Genomic DNA, 19,365 nt, shown 5'->3' with positions numbered 1-19,365 from the left:
AGTTCCAAAGGAAAATAAGGCCTGAATAAACCCACTTACATTAATAAACTGTATAAAACTTGCACAATATTAAGAAAAGTCCTTACCAAATATGGACAATAAGCTGCCATTAGTGCTGCCAATACCAGACCATCTAGAAGATCTTGGTCAAAATTTACTATCCATCTCACTGGTGGTGTTTCACCTGATTTGAAAACAGAGCAAGATGAATTAGACTCTTCACCTCTGAGATGTCTTATTTTATTCTATATAGATACAATAACTATTTGAAATTACTGGATAGAGGAAAGAACAGAAAAAGGAAACATCTGTTCACATGTAGAATTTCCCAGGCATAATTCTCTTCCAGAGCCATTGCTGAAAACATGAAAAATCTCACCTAGAATATTGTAACTATTATTCTCTGATATAGCGTGTAAGCATATTCATCACAACAGAAGGGAAAGCAAATAAGATAAACTTAACCTCACAGATTAGAAACCTAAACATGTAAATTGTTTTCATTTTTATAGGGCTACTGAAAATACCAAAACATGCACAAATAATTTAAAGTTGCAGTGTTTAAGAACATAAGAAACAAAATATTATTAATTTATTAATTTGCTTTAAGGTCATTAAATTATTTAGCACAAATGAAATATAAATGAAAGCTAACAGCTCAATTCCTGCAGTGTAGATCACTACTTCTACAGTTGTGTTGTAAAGGCCTATGCCTTACAAGGTTACATTGTTTTTTATATTTCTAATGTTTTTATTTAAAGTAAAACCAATAATTAAGAAAAATAGACTATATATAAACTATATAGTTTATATAGTTTATTATATAATAAATAGTTTATTTATTAGTAGTTCTTATTTGAAGCATTCCGTATATCAAATATTTAATACAGCATTTAAACAACAGACTTTCATTCTTAAGCATCATAATAGAGCATAGGAAGAATACAGTTATTTGAAAACTCTCAACCTGAGATACTCTCTAAAAAAAGTTACTGACATACTAATAACTAAATGTTTAAAATCAGTGTCTATACCTGATTACCGGTACTTTTCTCTCCAGATAGTATGAATAATATTTAATATGAATAGTAACTTTGTGAAACATGAACACATAGAAGCTGATGCTTTTTTATGGAAAGCAATCTGGTCACAAATATACAAGTGTTGAGTCATGCCTTCTCTGTTGTGTTATTCACAGTTCCTTCCAACTTCTATTGCAAAAATATATATTGCTTCATTTTCTTTGTTTTCATTACTATCTCAGGTCCAAGTTCCCAGATTTAGGGAACACTTTGGACTTCAGCCACCGGCAAGGTTTTCAGATAGACTAGGATCATTCTTTCTCATATAGGACAAATCATATAGCTTTTATTTCACTATACATCCAGACAGTGTATCATTTACCAAGTTTGAAGCTTCCTAACTTGAAAAACACCCACAGAAATGTTACAGAATCTGAGATGATAAAAAATCTCCTACATATTACAAGCATATAAACATCTTAATGTTATAATATAAGGAAATGTTCTTTTCTTTCAAAAATGCTACCACTAAAAGATAAAAGAAGTCTGTAACACTGAACTGTTATGATAGTAACAGAATGATGTTCAGAACTGTCTACTACCTTCATTAGCAAAGAAGAATTTTTAGACGCCAGTACTTGACATAGAAATAGTTTAAAAGAACAGAAGCATATCTTACCAGGTTACACATTTCAGACCTTTACTTCAAATCTGTCCTTATTAAGAGCTTAATTCTACAAGACCAAACACATCAAAACAAGGGCACAAATCACGTATATTTTAAAGGTCTCTGCCTCTACTGAAAGAATACCATAAACTAAATTAAAGTTCAAGAAGGAGAAAAGGATGGATTCCCTATGCATTGGAATACAGTAGTCTCATCTAGAGGTCAAGAGTGCTGAATCTTTTACTCTCACAAATTAGAGGACGCTATACTATAGATGTATAGATGTTACTATAGATGTAACACTTCAATCAGTGTTACTAAGGGTTTTAAACTTGAAACAGTATTTTGGGGTATGTTATACACCCTATGAACAACTATCAAAATCACAGTGAGAGAGTAGGCTGCTGTATATTGAAAACTGAAACAGTGGTAACCACTCCATGTATTGTTGAAGACACTATGAATCTTCAAAATTATTTGCTTTTACTAGCATTTATTTTGCTTGAGTTTATACCTCCTCAGTTCCCTTTACCCACCTACATTTGTTTGATATTGTGATTGCAAAATTGTAATTAGTGACAGGGAAAAAGTAGCTAGAGATGTTGCTGCTTAATATCAGATCATAATTTATCAACATCAGCTCAAGTAATTTCAATTGGTCCCTCAAGAAGTATAGTTAAATCAAATTTGCAAATAAGTAGCTATTATCAGCTACAGGTATAAATTTGATTATGGAACTCCTCATTTATACCAAATAGATTAGTTGTAATCTTATAAAACTATTCTATGGTGCTGTAAATACTATGCTTCAGACTAAATTTAAGAGATAAACTATTCAAGAACCAAATATAAGAAATAAAATAAATGTGGGGCAATTCATTAAATAGGAAGTGCATTCAGGTGGAATCCTATATTAATGCAAAATAAAAATATCAAGTGATAATCTCAGATAAAAATTAATTCCAGGAAATAGTAATTTTTAAGTACTTACTTTCATAAAATAAACTGGCTAACACACAGGAGAATTTTATGAAATTGCGACTTTACATATAAATAGAAAAGTGAAATTATTACAGAATTTTCCAAGATTGTTCATGAATATCCAGGAGTAAAATTTTAATGTGCATATGCTTTGCACCAGGGGGTACTGGCTCATTATGATCCCACTGAAAAAAAAGACACTCAAGCTTCACAAGGTATCACTGCCAGTTATTGGAGCTAATGCTATAGGGAAAAAGAGGTTATTATAAATAATCTTACATCCCTTCAGACACTGGGAACCCCAAGTTGTGCAGCATTGGAACTGACCTCCAGTCAGGAGGTAATCACACTGCACAGATGCAGTCTGTGGGAGGGTTAGCTCTTACATGATTTTGTTAAAATAAAACAAGGTCTGCACCTACTCAAGTTAACTGTTATGTGGATCACTTACCTCCTCTGTGTACAATGATCTTCCAGTTAGGATCACTACAACATGTTAACGGTTTGATACATCTATACTATTTGGAGATAAGCTCCCCAAAACTATTTAAATAAAGATTTCAGAAAAAAAAAAGTACCCTTTCCAGAAAATACCAAAAACAGAAGTATTTTTCATTACCAAGTACTTTGTGAGGAAGTACTTGGTACAGCTTCAGGATTATTTTTTGCTGATTTTGAAAGGAAAAAAAATACAGATGAATCAAGTCTTACATTAGTGATCCAAAAACTGTGGAAGTACAGGTCAAAAACAATTATGCAGAAGACAGTTCTGTACAGGTCTTCTTATGATATGACACATAAAGAAAATAGACATTCAGAGAAAAAATGTACTCTGTAGGGATAGATCCTTCTTTGTGGCATGAGCACCAAATAAAGAGCCTCAGAAGGATTTGGTATGCTATCAAGAAAGACATTATACACCTAAAAGAACCTTACAACCTGCTACTTTTAGTAGTAGTCACTTCAGACATCTTTTTTTTTTAATTTCCTGCTCACATACAATGATGTGGGAATAAAGATGTTGTTTGGTTTAACTTAGTAAGCACTAGAGATTTAACATTACTCCTACAAAATACTTTCAAGCAGAGTGCTAGAGATTATTTCTTTAACTGCTGCAATAAACACTCTGCTGCAGTGGAAAAAAAGAATGTATCAAAAATTCAGTGGGAAAGTCATTAGACTATTAATAACTAATCGCACTTAAAATTAATTCAACTTACAACAAACTCCTGTACCATATTCTAAGCAAAATTAGTCTTTCATTATTCTTTTGTTCATTTCTAGAATACAGATGCTTCAGCATCTGAAAAACTTAAATGTCTATCACTGCACATCCACTGTTTGAAGATACTTCAGCAATTCATATAGCTGTAGTAAGAACAGAAGCAGATGCTGCACAAGCTTACCAACAAAGGCATGTAAATTCATCTGAGCTTAACCCTGTGACATTGATAATGATTTTAGTTTGCTACTTCTTCAGTGTGGTGATGTCTAGGCTTGGTCTAAAAACCCTTGTGTTTTCCCTATTCATGCTGTAAAGTAACTTCAAACAATATTTGAAATGAAAGAAAATATCAGCAGGTCAATGAGCTTTCAAGTCGATGGCTGCTGCTGCCCACACCTCTATCTGCAATGCTCTGCCTCATCAGACTATTCAGTCTCTTCCCACCATTCTCTGTTTATACATCCAATTACATTCAACAAGATGGCTTTCACAATGGTAAGATCTTGGATGTAAACAGGTGTAACCTCGGTCAACATTCTCCCCTTCTCTCCCCTCCAAGACCTATTTGCCATAACAGAAGATAGGCGGAAATCTTACTATAAATGAATCATCATATCAAATATGTTCTACCATATAATAATTATATTAATAAAGACATTGTTCTTAAACAGTCTCTTTTCCTCTGGAAGGCCCTAAAGTGTTATTTTGTTCCATTTTCATTATTAAAAAATAAGCTCTAATAGTTTAAATAAAATGGCTGAAAAAGAGATATAAACTCTTTCCTCCCTTTTGTAGAAAACAGCAAATTTCTTCTAGAACATTAAAAAAAAAGTTATTTCAAATTACTATCTAAAAAAAAATCTCCTTTTCTAAAGAAAGTTTTAATTCAATTTAGACTTCAAATGATGTTTCTTTTATTCTCATTATTTCATTAATATGAACAGAAAGAAAACTAAATCAATTTATATGTTTTTCTAAATGTTAATGAAATGCATGCTTAGTTAAAAAATAATATTAAAAAAGTATTTAAAAGAGGATTACAATGAAACTTTCATTTTCTGTACATTTTCCAATCAAAATAAAAATATTCATTTATAAATTTATGAAGAAAAAAAAAAACATTTCACTGTGTCTGAATTAATTTTTTCCATTGTTTAACTGAAACAACTTTTTTTGAAGCAGAAAATTCAAAGTTTAAGAGTTCTTGATAATTCTGGAGGGAAAGGTACAAAAGATGAAGCCTGACTGGATATATAACCCTGTTACCTGTGACAGGCACAGAAAAGCATAAATAGGGCCTCAATATATAAATTGAGACAGTATTAATTTTAACTAAATTCAGATCTCTATTTTACAAATGTCTACAGTAGGAGGCATTAATTTTATCCCAGCTCCTTGGTAAATTGCTTGCAGTTATTTCAAAAATATTTATTGTAGTCACTGTAAAAACAAATACTTTTTAAAAAGCAAAATACATTTTTAAAAGCTTATTTTCTTCCTAAAAAGTTAATCTTTCTAATATAAATCCCTCATATTATTGATCATAGTTGGGACCTATAAAATTCAATAACCTTTCTGTCTTTTTTTTTTATTAATAGGACTTAGACTCTCTCTCAGCATACAATATTGGTATTTTCAATAAATCACCATTTCCATATTTTTATTTTTAACTTTTTAAGATTGACTACTTCTGCTTTCATTTTAAATTAGGTCCAATATTGAATTGTTCTTCTGGTTAGTCACCTAGATTGATTTGCTCAGCCTGGTTATGGAAATTCATTAAAACAGACGCATTGTACAAAAAGTAAAGTTTATTGTTCATCTTATTTTAACTTTAAATCTCACTGCAGTCCATGGAGGCCCAGAGAGGAGCAGAGATCCACCTGCAGCCCATGGAGGACCCCACATTGGGGCAGGCAGATCCCCGAGGGAGGCTGTGGCCTGTGGAGGGCCTGCTGGGGCAGCCGGTTCCTGAGGGACTGCACCCTGTGGAATAAACGACCCACACCAGAGCAGTTCATGAAGGACTGGGTGTGGGAGGGACCCCACGGTGGAGCAGGGGAGGAGTGTGAGGAGTTCTTCCCCCAAGGAGGAAGGAGCAGCGTAAAGTGACATGTGATGAACTGACCATAACCCCCATTCCCTCTTCCCCCCGCTCCATACCACTCAGGGATGGGAGAAAGGAGGTAGAGATAATTTGAAATGAAGTTAAGCTCAGGAAAAGGGGAGGGGTGGAGGGAAGTTGGTTTTGGTTCTCTCTCATTATCCTGCTTTGGTTTTATTAATAATAAATTGAAATAGTTTTCCCCAAGCCAAGTCTGTTTTGCCCATAACAGTAACATCAATGATCTCTCTCTGTCCTTATCTCCTAACCTTTTTGTTATATTATCTCTCCCCCATTCCCTTGGAGGATGAGGAGAGTGAGTGAGACTGCGTAGCTTGGTCCTGAGCAGGGCTAAACTACGACATGTACTTTTATGTACTTTCTTCCATCTGTCTCCACTAGTTCTTTCTTTTATGCTGGTAGAATTGTGTGTGTGGCAGCAAAGTGGGTGTGGGAGCAAAGCTGGCTGAAAAAGAAAAGGCAAAACATTTCTTTATTTTTTAATCCAGATCACACCAACCTGGTTTACCACGTAGCCATATAAATGGCTGTGCCCATGGAAATGAAACATGGCAGCATTATTGTTTAAAAAAAATTTATTGAACTATAGCTTTATAGTCTGTGTAAATCAGAGCATGAAGAAAAAAACCCATGAAGTGGAATATTTTACCATTTTGACTAATTAAATACTTTTATAAGTATTTTTTATTGTTTTCCATTTACTCCTTCTACTATCAATCAGCCTACTTAACTCAAATGCTTGTGAATAAATTAGTCAGAAAACAGTGTATTTTTCCTAATTACATCAAATCTAGCAGAAAATTTGCCAGATAACCACTACACAATAATTATGTTTTTAAATATAATTACTCAATTTTAGTAGAAAGAAACAATGGAAATCAGAAGTCTTAATCAGGATACCTCATTTTACTCTAAGCATATGAAAGTATTAAATTTCATTTGCATGGGTACTGCTTGCAAAAAAAAATACAAAATAAAAAATTACTAATGGATCTTTAAGATATTCTCAGCCAATGTCATGATGAAAACCTGTCTGATGGGTGTTGTAGGCCAAAAATAGCTTAAAACATGAATGCTAACAGGTAGCAGATAACTCTGTGTGATTGAGGGGGAAGGAGGGGAAAAAATTGTCCAAAATTGAACTTCTGAATTATGGTACAGATTCCTGCTACTTGCCAGCTGCATGCCATAGGGGCTGGTTGCCAATTTTGATAACACCTAAACTAAATTGTCATGTTCTAAATCCTCCTATTAATGATGGGACGTGAGATAGAAGCACCGGTTAGGCTGATCATGAGTTGTGCTTCTGTGCCTAAACTGTTTAGATGAGGAAAACTGGGGACTTGGAGCTATGGAAAGAAGAGGAGGCCAAAAAGAAGCATTCCCAAAAAGAAGTAGTGGTCTTCAAGAGACAACAGGGGAATGGAAAGAAGGTGAAGAAGTTTTTAACTACAGGAAAGATCTTGAAAGTGGGAGAAGATCCTGAAGATCAGAGAGATGCAAAGAGACAAACGCCAGCAGATGCCCAGGGACTTTGGAGAGTGACACCTGAGACCGGTAGCTATGAACAGCAGCTCAGCGTGAATTGACATGACTTTTGACTGGCCTTCTCAGACTAGTAGTGACCTCCCTGCCAGGAAGGTTTGAGACACTGTGAACATAGCACTGTGTGGAACAACCGAGTGTGGGAAATTACCAAATAGGATAAGAGCTCTGACCTTGCTGGTTCATCAATAAGCCCCGGTATCCTGATCCATCACAAGCTGTTGTTTACTCTGTCTCACCCATGACAAGAGGTGAAAATACTTCATAAAAGAAAATAATGAAGCAGGATTAACTTGGAGTGGATGCGCCGTCACTCTTATATAGTGTACTCAGACATTTATGGAAAGCTAAAATATACTGCAAGAGGCTTCTATAAGTGATCTAAAATGAAAGTAGTTTTGTTTCAGTCATTGTTGATCCCACTTAACACTAACATTCATACTCAATTCATTGATTTGGGACTAACTTAATACCTGCACTTATTTATTTTTAATAGGCAATTTTATTTTTAACTTTTAACAGCATCATGTGGCATGCATGCAGTAACCAAGCATAATAGCATTGTCCTCATCTGTCTTGTGACAGATTAAACCAACTCTTGAAGACATACTGATTTCTTTTTTCATCAAGCATTTCTAGATAGAAGCAGTAAAGTTTTGCCATCACATTCTAATTATTCATTTCCATATTTTTTATTATTTTAAAAGTCCAGATCTGTTAAATTTTTAAAAATTTCATGGCCTTTAAAAAGGTCCCTGAAACACATTTTACATCAATTACTTAACAAACGTTCTCACTCCTAAATTCATCCTGAATATAGAAAAATCAGATTTGTCAAAATCAAAATTTATGTGGGAATGTTTTCAGATTTAGATGTTTTCGCTCTTTTCTTCCACAAAAAAAAAAAAAAAATTAAAAAAGAAAAGAGCAAATTATCTTTGCTGTCCCTCTTCGGGTTGGATTTGCTCTTCCCCTGATGACTCAACAGCACATAAGGCTACAAGGTTTTTGCAGTGCTTTTTTGCCAAAATCTTTCTTAGTTTTCACTAAAACAAAAATAAATGTTTTTACATTTGTATGATTAGATTTGAAGCCTCAAGATCTTTTGTGGGATATGAAAACTATTTTCCAAATGGAGATAATAAAGGAAATATCTATAACAATTCCACATGAAAATGACAAACAACTTATTTGTTGGCAGAATAGTAAGCAACGGTCACCATAAATTCCTCTAGGTCAAATGACATCTATTTGACAGGTAGAAGATACTGTTGACAAAGGAGAAATACTAAACATTTTACCTTCTAAGATTCTGGTAGTGTTCTGTCTTATAAGGAAACAAGGAAAAGGTAGTCTAGGAAAAAGGTACTGTTAGGTGGAGCACAAAACTCACTGAAAAACGATCAGCTGTCCACAAATCAAACTGCAAACTCCTAGATTGTATACTATTCAATATTTTAATTTGCAACTTGGAAAATAGTATAAAACTACCTTAGTCCAATCTGGAGATAATATTAAGCAGGTTAAAGAATTGACTCTGGAAAGAAGAATGTGTTGCAAGCACTTGTGAGTAAGGAAAGGACTATAAATTAAGCTCCTGAACAACTGGAGTAATGATCTGAAACAAATGGGATGAAATTCAATAACGATGCGTGCAGTGTACTACACTTAATTAAGAATAATTCATTACACAAGTACTAGATGGAAAATTGGATAGATGGAAATTCTGCAGAAAATCATCTGGAGAGAACAGCAAATCTCATACTGTTGCAGAAAAAGCAAATACTTTGCTGGGATGCATAAATAGGAGAGTTGTATCTCAAGCAGGTAGACTGATGCTTTCACTTCTATTCAGTTCTAGTAAAGTCTCACCTGGTGTAAAACCCAGTAATTGGCACCAAATGTCAAGAAAGACATGGATCAACTAAGAGAGTTTACCAGAAAACAAATGAGCTGAGTACACAGAAAAACTGAGATAATTTAATTGTTCTGCCAAGAGAGGGGAGAAGAAGTAAATGAAGCAGAACATAATAATTTGTTAATATGTAGAAAGTTACTAGAAAAGCAAAGAAGATCCATTGCACACCACATGTTAGAAGAAAGGATGGACTTAAAATCTGGAAGGGGAAATTTTGGGTTAGGGTAGACCATAGGGAAATCTTTCAAATAGAAATGCGTGGAAAGTACTGGAAGATACTGCCTAAAGTGAACCATGGAATATCCCTTATCAGAGATTTTTGTAAGTCTAGGCAAATATCTGTCCAGTACACGACAGGAATAGTCTGTTTAGTCTTGGCACACAAGAATTAAATAGCTTATTTCTGTTCTCTTTCTCCCTTTATCTGTGTTTTACTGGGGTTTTTTTTCAAGTTTTGCTTTTATTAACTGATCCATCAGTATGCTTTATCTAACTGACTTACTAAAACCGGTTAATACTTTCTTTGTGCTGCAAAACAGCAGAAATATACAATTTACTTTTCACTATCCCCTTTTATTTGAGTTACTCCAATGTTTTGAAGTCACCCTTTATGCCTCCTATAACACACTATTCTATCTTTCACCAACTGCAGAAAAAGATCTGTTTTAAGAGAAAACTTTTAGAGAAATATTCAAAAGAAATATTTTTGTTTTGTTTTGTTTTTTTTTCTTTTTGGTAACAAAGTACCTCTTTGAAGATAGATTATACTGGTTTTACTCAAAGAAACACCCTAGAAAAATGGCTAATTGGATCAAGAGTTCCCAGCAATCTCTGAAGCCATTTTTCCCAACGGTTATGAAGTCAAACATTTCACTGTTTCAAAATAGGTAACACACCCTACTGCTAACAGTGAAAATTAAATCTTTAAAGCTGTTGACCTCTCTTCTGAAAACCAGGAAGAAACAATTTCCAATCTTATTCTAATAGATAAATGAGAGTACTCTTCGGCGTTAATCTCATTAAATAATAATAATAAAAAAAAAATTAAAAACCCCAAACAAGCACAAAATGTCTGGCGAGTTAAAATCATGATCTTTCTGGTCGAAGAACACTGTTTAGCCCTCCCAGAAAAACACTACACTTGAACAACTCTTCAACCACAGACAGCACGTTACTTTCATTCTGGAAAAAAAAAAGACCATGAAAAATTACCATTAATCTTAAAAGAAAATTGCCAATAGCAAAGGAAAATAAAGTTGTAATACAGAAGTATGGTGTATTGGTATTATCCAGACAAGAGGACCATCCAGAAAGTACAAAATGGTCTTATATCAAATGTTAAAACTCTTAAAGGACCAGATATGGTTTAATCTACTAAATTTAACAGTTCTTTCATATAAAAAAAAAAGAATAGCACTAAATCTTTAAAGAAAGTACTGTATTTCTTGTGAAGCTGTTCCGTTGTTTCCCAAGCAATATAAAGTTAAATTCTTGCTATTAGTTGAAAAATCAACTGATACATGTCTAAGGAGGCTCAACAGATGTCTTCACAAATTATAAATCTTCTGTTACATAGCCACAAGCAATTTTTTCAAATTCCCAATTACTGAAAAACAGAGGAAAAAATATATAGGTTTAGTCTAATATTCTATAAGACTTTCCAGATAAACCAGATATATTCACATAAAAATCTTGAAACTGATGATCTTCACGGATCAAAGGTATGAAATGGCACTTTATAAAAAAATAATAAATTAGACTACGGAACTACAAAGGAAAAGTAACAATTTAGTGGTGATATGACAGCCGTCTATATAAGTAGGGATGACACTGGGAATGGGAATTGGACATTATCGTTAAATGGCTCAGTGGAATACACAAATTTGTCGGTAAAGGAAGTATCAAATCATAGTATTAAGCAGCAAGCTTAAAATAAAGTATTTTACACACAATATAGATTTTAAACCTGCTTACTGCTTCAGAATGGTGTGATGCTATCAGTTTGCACAGGTTCAAAATACAATTAAACAAATTCACAGAATAAAAAAATCTAGTACAACCTTACAGAAGTACCACTTAGCTCTCAGATAGTCTTAAATTTCAAATCAGGAAGCCTCAGAGTATGTATAAAGTATTGCTATATGTTTGCACTGTTACTCACCTCTAAGCATCTTCTATTGGATGTAGAATATTGAGCTAGAGAGACCTTTAAACTATCATAGTATGTATTTTTTAATGTAAATTACTACAGTAATAATGGTTTATAATATTATATAACTTCCTATTTTGGCATTTGAAAATCCCTGGAGGTGGAACTAATCTATAGCTATAATAACATCTACAGTCTTGTTTCAATAGCTTAAATCTGGTACTGAATAATACAAACATTTACAGAAAAAAGTATGTAGCAGTAACCTTTTCTGTCAGTGCTGGCATTAGAACCAGGACAAGGTCTAAAATGATGGTACTGAAGTATACAACACAGAGCATAAGAAAGATGAGAGGAAATATGCCTTTGAATATTTTTTTTAAAAAGATTATTATGTTTTTACTTAAATGTATTTAGGATTAACAGAACAATAACATATCTACCTTTAGCACATACAGCACATACATTTATCTTAACATGGAAAACAAGAATTCTTTTATTACAGACTCATAGGCAAATTACAGTTCTGACTTCAGGCAGGATGCTGCAACCCTTGCTCACTGAAACTGATAATTATTCTTCTAGGAACTCCTGAAATACCAGGGACAGATCAATTTAGTACCATTGACAATTCATAATAATTCTAAGCAGAAAAGTTCAAGAAGCACCACATGGGGTAATGATAGGAAAATGGATACAACGGGTATATGTCTCAGTAATTTCCATCTGTTGCAGAAGGCTTTCACCCTGAGGCATGAACATTTACCTTTTTTCTCCTAATAAAATTTTCCAATTGTCTTTCATTATGTACGCAGTTCTGTTTTATTTTTGCTGATTCTTATCCCAAATAATATCTTTAATTTACAAATTCCTTAGTTCTTTATGCATAACATAAGAATAGTATTAGGTTATATCAGTCTTCACTTTGTTGCTTTTCAGTAGAAACTTCCCTTTGGTAAAGAGAACTAGTTTTAAAATCACTGAATGGTACTAAAAGTCTCTAGATTAAAATGTCACCTTTGACTTCTTTTTTTTTTACCATGGCATTTCACTTATAGAGCGCTTTGATTTAAAATGCAATAAATCACAGCAATTCATTATAGAATACCTGGCTTCTATACTGGCTTCAGAATGAATACTATAATACCCTCATCACCTTATTTAGTAAAAAAAAAATAAAAGTTAAATACTGTACTCTAAGAAATTCACTGCTTGATATTTACAATGAATTAACAGAACTTTTTTTCAGTCTTCGTAGTCTGAAATATGTTTTCTCCTCACAAAACATTTGAAGTTGTATTACTAAATCCACAGCTATACCAAACTCAATCTACATATTTGGTGTGCACTGCAGAGGCAGCATTAATTACACAAATAATCAGAAATTTTATTTATTCCAATTAATACACAAACACTGCAAAGCCCCTTTTTAACTCAAAGTAGAATAGCTGTCTAGGCATCTCAAAGCCTATTTCTAGTAAAGAAAAAACATCTCTTCCTAAATATTTACCTGATTATTCCTATTTGGGTCATTCAGATTTTTGAGGATCAGCATATATGTATATATACGTACACATTTTTATAGATAAGCACACAGGTCTACACACGTGTATATTATGCATACGTGTATACACACAAATATATACACAGATATATGCAGCCCAAAGAGTTAGGGCTTTTTAAAAGTTTGTCTCTAAGAACTATCAAATTGAGAAGCAAGAATTAATGAAATGAACTCCATAAATATCCTTCCTACAAACTGGGGAGAAGAGACAGGAGAGGGGAGAAGAGAGAAAAATTAAAAAAATAATGAAAACAAGGGAAAGAAAAGAGTGTGGGTTTTAATCGCTAGAAACAACATCAAGTAAAAGTTTTAGAGAATCTGTTTTAAAAAAAAAAAAAGAATGCTACATAGTTCTCAAACAGACTTGTGAAGACATGTTATCTAACACTAAAATCTCTCCTTCCTTAACCTTTTTACTGCAGATGCCATTCTAAATTGTTATCAAAATTTTTAAAAAAATACAATTAAAAAAAAAACCCTACCTCACTTATAGTGAAGCGAATAAAATGCATCAAAACCAAAACTTTCCTACTCGAGAGTAAGAATCTTGAGAGATGCTACTATGCCTAACATTGTCAGAAAAACCTACATTGGCACTGGATCAGTACTTCTCTCCTCTTAAGCAGAATTTCCATTCTAAGCAGTAAAATAAAGACTTCTCTACTCTGGAGACAGCTCTTACATCTCAGACCTAGGCTGGGTGTTTAGATATCGTTCGATTTACTGGCTGCCATATTGTTTAATAATTTTATATTAAACGTAGAATCATCTACTTTTTTTCAAGATCTTCCTGGGATACATTCAAGGAAATCCCTTATTTCCCAAACCATAATTTATCTTTTTCACATGGCAAGAATCATAACTAATAAGGAGGAGACATATGACTTCTCATGTAGCAATTTAATTTACTAATTTGCAAAATTTTCTTCTGTTTAGGAAGTACAGGTTTTGAATTACAGCATTCCAATACACTATCTACTTTTTAAGGGTTTTTTCTGACTCTTCTTTTTTCATGCTATCAGTAGTTAGTCTATTAGAGAGAAATACTGAAAAGAAATGTGAAGATAAGGAATGGTAGAAGGTAAAGTGAAAATTTATTACACTCTAATAACTCATGCTTCCTCTCCTATCATTACTATTGCCCTTATAATGGTGTAAGTGGGTGCTGAACCTTATATTTCATGTATAATTATACATACATACATACAGGTCTTAGTAGAAAAGGCAAAGTTGCATTTTGCAATTTTACAGCATTTGATCTCAACTTTCAATGTTGCTTTCTATTTTATGGTCAATAACACATTACAAGCCTGCCCTCACAAAACATATGCCAAGCTGCTTTGAAGACATATTTATTTTTAGTAGCAGTAAGGGCAGGAGATGTGAAGATAGTAAACTCCTTGCTAATGTTCTCTCTAAGCTATTGAGATCTTAATTCTTACAAGAGAAGAGTTCTAATGAATCTAGTTATCTTCAATTTTAGAAGGAAGTAATAAAGATGATTATTTAAAACCTTTCTGCACTGCAGTAGCTTAGGCTTGGCTCACTGTCACATTTCACTTTAAGTAGCTTAGATATCAAAGGAAAGACTGAGCGATGCGGCCTGGATAGATCTTCATTTATTTAGTAGGAATGGATCACCCAACAGCCTAGTTTCAGCTGAAAGCAGCTCCATGGTCAACTCATATTATTGCTAGTCAGGGCTGATTCTTTATTCAAAGCAGAGTGTTTGGATGATAATATGCAGGCACATAAATGTTAAGCAAAAAGTGGTAATTGCTCTCTGATCTGGACTGTAGCAAGAATAAAATAACTAATCCTTCTCTTAAAAGTATTGATATTAAGCAAACAATAACAACAAAAATTCATAAAAATTGAGGATATGTGGGACTTTCAGTTGGGTTGTATGAACATTTACTGTACTTTGACTGACATTTTTCCTTATGACACTTTTAACTGTTCCTCTGAAAAAGCCTGTTTAAATGACTAATTTAAGGCTAACATGACTTAAAATGCCACAATATATAAGTTTGACAATTAACCTTAACATCATAAAATGTAAAAGACCAATGGTATATCTGAATATTAAATCTGCTGAGATATAGAAGTTCTTCTCAGTGTACAATCATAAAAAAATCAAATTCGGTCTAATGACCCCTGAGGTACATTACTGGTGACCAGCCTTCAAGTGGCCTTTGTGCCACTGACCATAACCCATTAAGCCTGGCAGTTCAGCCTAATTTCAGTCCACCTCCCTGTCGTCTTTATATAGTCTGTATTTCATCAGTTTGTTTATGAGGATGCTACAGGAGGCTGTTGAAAGCCTCACCAAGGTTGAGATAAAAAACATCCACTGCTCTCCATCTGTCCACTGAGCTAGTCATCTCATTGTGGAAAGCAATCAGGTTGGTTAAGCATGATTTCCCCTTTGTAAATTCATGCGGATTACTCCCAAACAATTTGTTGTCCTTCATATGTTTGGAAATGGTTTCCAAGATTATGCACTCCATCACCATCCCAAGAAACAAGATGGAGCTCACTGGCCTGCTGCTCCCTTCATCCTCCTTCTTCCAGATAAAAATGACATTTGCTGTCTTCCAAAGCTCTTCCAAACTTCCCCTGATTGTCCTGACCTTTCCAAGATTACTCAGTGTGGCCTCACAATGACATCAGCCAGCTCCCTCAGAACTTGTTGGTGCATCCCATTAGATCCTATAGACTTGTGTTTGTCCAGTTTGTTTAAGTATTCCCTAATCTGATCCACCTCCACCAAGGCTAAGTCTTCCCTGCTCCAGACTTTCCCACTCAGCTCAAGGGCCTGGGATTGCTCAGTGCCAGTCTTACCAGTAAAGACCAAGGCAAAAACATGGAGTACCTCAGTCTTTTCTGTGTCCTTTGTCATCAGATCCTCTGCCCCATTTAGCAGAAAGAACAGCAGAGTAATAGATACCAATTCACTTTGAGGCAGTAAAAAAAAAAAAGAAAGAGGAAAGTGAAGCCTAAAACAGAGGATTCAAAGAGATATTGAGGCAGGTCATCTGTGGAACAGAACAGTATAAGATCACCACAGTCAAGAACTTTTATAATGCAGAGGTATAAGATTAAGACTACGAAGTCCACAATTTGTCAACATTTTCTCTTTTTAAAAAAAATTATTGTAACTTTAGCAATGCTCATGAAGCAAAAGAAAAGGACATGCTCAAGTGGATACACCAAGCTACTTCTGTCATCTCATGAACCAAAAAAAAAAGCTATATACAAATCAATATAGCAAGGCAGTATCTGTAACTTCCCACATACAGAAACCATATATAATCTCTGCCTTCTTGTTTCAGTCTTGCACTTCTCTGAAAGCAAAAAAGTATAATTAAGTGAAATTGTAAGAAAGAACTGTAATCCAGACAAATGCCCCCTGGCAGTAACTACAAAATTCATCTTCACCTGTGTGGAAGTGTGATGTAATCAATCTGCCAGGCCTCTCCATATTTGTACTTCAGCCATCGTTCCCCATACCAAAGAGGCTTTAATCCCTTGGCCTGCTTAATTGCAGTGCATGTTTCACATTCATGGATAACCTGTGCAATAGTGTCCATGGTCAAGTCCACCCCTTGATCACGAGCCCATTTGTATGTTGCATCTCTTCCTTGATGGCCCGAGGTATCATGAGCCGACCGAGCTAGAAATAGTTCACTTCTGTGTTGCCAGTCTAGGTCCACTTGGGAAACTTAGCAGCCTGATCCACCCATTGGTTATTCTGGTGTTCTTCCGTGGCTCGACTCTTGGGTATGTGGGCATCTACGTGACGTACTTTTACAATGAGATTCTCTAACCGGGCAGCAATATCTTGCCACAGTGCGGCAGCCCAGATGGGCTTGCCTCTGCGCTGCCAGTTGCTCTGTTTCCATTGCTTTAACCACCCCCACAGAGCATTTGCCACCATCCATGAGTCGGTACAAAGAGAGAGCACAGGCCATTTTTTCTTGTTTAGCAATGTCTAAAGCCAGCTGGATGGCTTTCACCTCTGCAAACTGACTTTATTCACCTTGGCCTTCAGCAGCTTCTGCAACTCGTCGTGTAGGACTCCATACAGCAGCTTTCCACTTCCAATGTTTTCCTACAATACAACAGGACCCATCAGTGAACAGGGCATATCTCTTCTCATCTTCTGGTAAATTATTATACGGTGGGGCTTCTTCAGCACGTGTCACCTCTTCCTCTGGTGGCATTCCAAAATCTTTGCCTTCTGGCCAATCTGTGATTACTTCTAAGATTCCTGGGCGACTGGGGTTTCCTATTCAGGCTCACTGCGTGATCAGTGCGACCCACTTACTCCATGTAGCATCAGTTGCGTGATGTGTAGAGGAGACCTTCCCTTTGAACATCCAGCCCAGCACTGGCAGTCGAGGTACCAAGAGGAGCTGTGCTTCAGTACCAATCACTTCTGAAGCAGCTCGAACTCCTTCATATGCTGCCAGTATCTCTTTTTCAGTTGGAGTATAGCAGGCCTCGGAACCTCTATATCCCTGGCTCCAAAGGCCTAGAGGTCGACCTTGAGTCTCCCCTGATGTTCTCTGCCAAAGACTCCAGGTAGGACCATTCTCCCCGGCTGCGGTGTAGAGGATGTTTTTCATATCTTGACCTGTTTGGACTGGCCCAAGGGCTACTGCATGAACAATCTCCTGTTTAATTTGTTCAAAGGCTTGTCGTTGTTTAGGGCCCCATTTAAAATCGTTCCTCTTTCGAGTCACTTCATAGAGAGGGCTTACAATCATACTGTAATTTGGAATATGCATTCTCCAGAAACCCACAACGCCCAAGAAAGTCCTTTTTGTTAGTTGGTGGAGCCATAGCTGTTATTTTGTTGACCACATCCATTGGAACGTGACGACATTCATCTTGTCATTTTACTCCTAAAAATTGGATCTCTGCAGGCCCCTTGACTTTGCTTTGTTTTATGGCAAAACAGTCTTTCAGAAGGATTTGTATTATTCTCTCTCCTTTTTCAAAAACTTCTGCTGGTCTGTTGCTCCATACAATGATGTCATCAATGTATTGCAGATGTTCTGGAGCTCCTCCCTTTTCCAGTGCAGTCTGGATCAGTCCATGGCAGATGGTAGGACTGTGTTTCCACCCCTGGGGCAATAGATTCCAGGTGTACTGGACACCCCTCCAAGTGGAAGCAAACTGTGGCCTGCATTCTGGTGCCAAAGGGATGAAGAACACATTGGCAATATCGATGGTGGCAATATCGATGTGATGAAGAACACATTGGCAATATGAAGCCAAACACATTGGCTTCAGTTCATACTGAAGCTTTAGCATATCCAGCATGGCAGCACTCAGCAGTGGCGTAACTTCATTTAGGCCACGATAGTCCACTGTTAGTCTCCATTCTCCGTTAGATTTTCTCACTGGCCATATGGGACTGTTAAAGGGTGAACGGGACTTGCTGATCACTCCCTGGCTCTCCATTCGACGAATGAGCTTGAGGATGGGGATTATGGAGTCTCGGTTGGTGCGATATTGCTGCCACTGCATCGTGGTGGTAGCAATTGGTACCTGTTGTTCCTCAACCTTCAGCAATCCCACAACAGAAGGGTCCTTTGAGAGCTTGGGCAAGGTGGCCAGCTGCTTATTTTCCTCTGTCTCCACAGTGGCTACACCAAAAGCCCACCGGTACCCTTTTGGGTCTTTTAAATACCCGCTCCTGAGGTAATCTATACCAAGAATGCATGGAGCATCTGGGCCAGTCACTATGGAGTGCTTTTGCCACTCATTCCCTGTCAAACTTAGTTCAGCCTCCAATACAGTCAGCTGTTGGGATCCTCCTGTCACTCCAGAAATACAAATGGGTTCTGCCCCTTTATAGCTTGATGGCATCAGGGTACACTGTGCACCAGTGTCTACTAGAGCCTTATAAGGCTCTACTAGAGCCTTATACGTGGGTCTGATGTGCCAGGCCATTTAATCCATACAGTCCAATAAACTCTGTTGTCCCTCTCCTCCGCCTGGCTGGAGGCAGGGCCCCTCTAATCCTGTTCTTAGTATTCGCCACTCACTTCCTGTGAATATGAATTAGGATTCCCTTCCATAGGATCAGAGGTAAGATCAGCCCTTCTATTCTGTCTGCGGAACTGTCCACTGGAGACTGGAGCAGCAATTTTCCAGG

General features: G+C 35.8%; 1 protein-coding gene across 1 annotated transcript in view; it reads right to left on the bottom strand.

Annotated features, from left to right (window-relative positions):
* CFAP47 (cilia and flagella associated protein 47) overlaps positions 1-19,365 on the bottom strand; it is a 315,224-nt gene that overhangs the window by 212,592 nt on the left and 83,267 nt on the right. Inside the window, exon 34 of the mRNA XM_086766611.1 lies at positions 87-184. Coding sequence (XP_086622737.1) covers positions 87-184 — 98 coding nt within the window. The remainder of the gene's footprint in view (positions 1-86; positions 185-19,365) is intronic.

This window comes from Chlamydotis macqueenii, chromosome 1, assembly GCF_036417535.1.
Source record: "Chlamydotis macqueenii isolate bChlMac1 chromosome 1, bChlMac1.mat, whole genome shotgun sequence".
NCBI classification, from domain to species: domain Eukaryota; kingdom Metazoa; phylum Chordata; class Aves; order Otidiformes; family Otididae; genus Chlamydotis; species Chlamydotis macqueenii.
The sequence above is the reverse complement of the archived record's forward strand: the minus strand, read 5'-3'. Positions and strand labels throughout refer to the sequence as shown.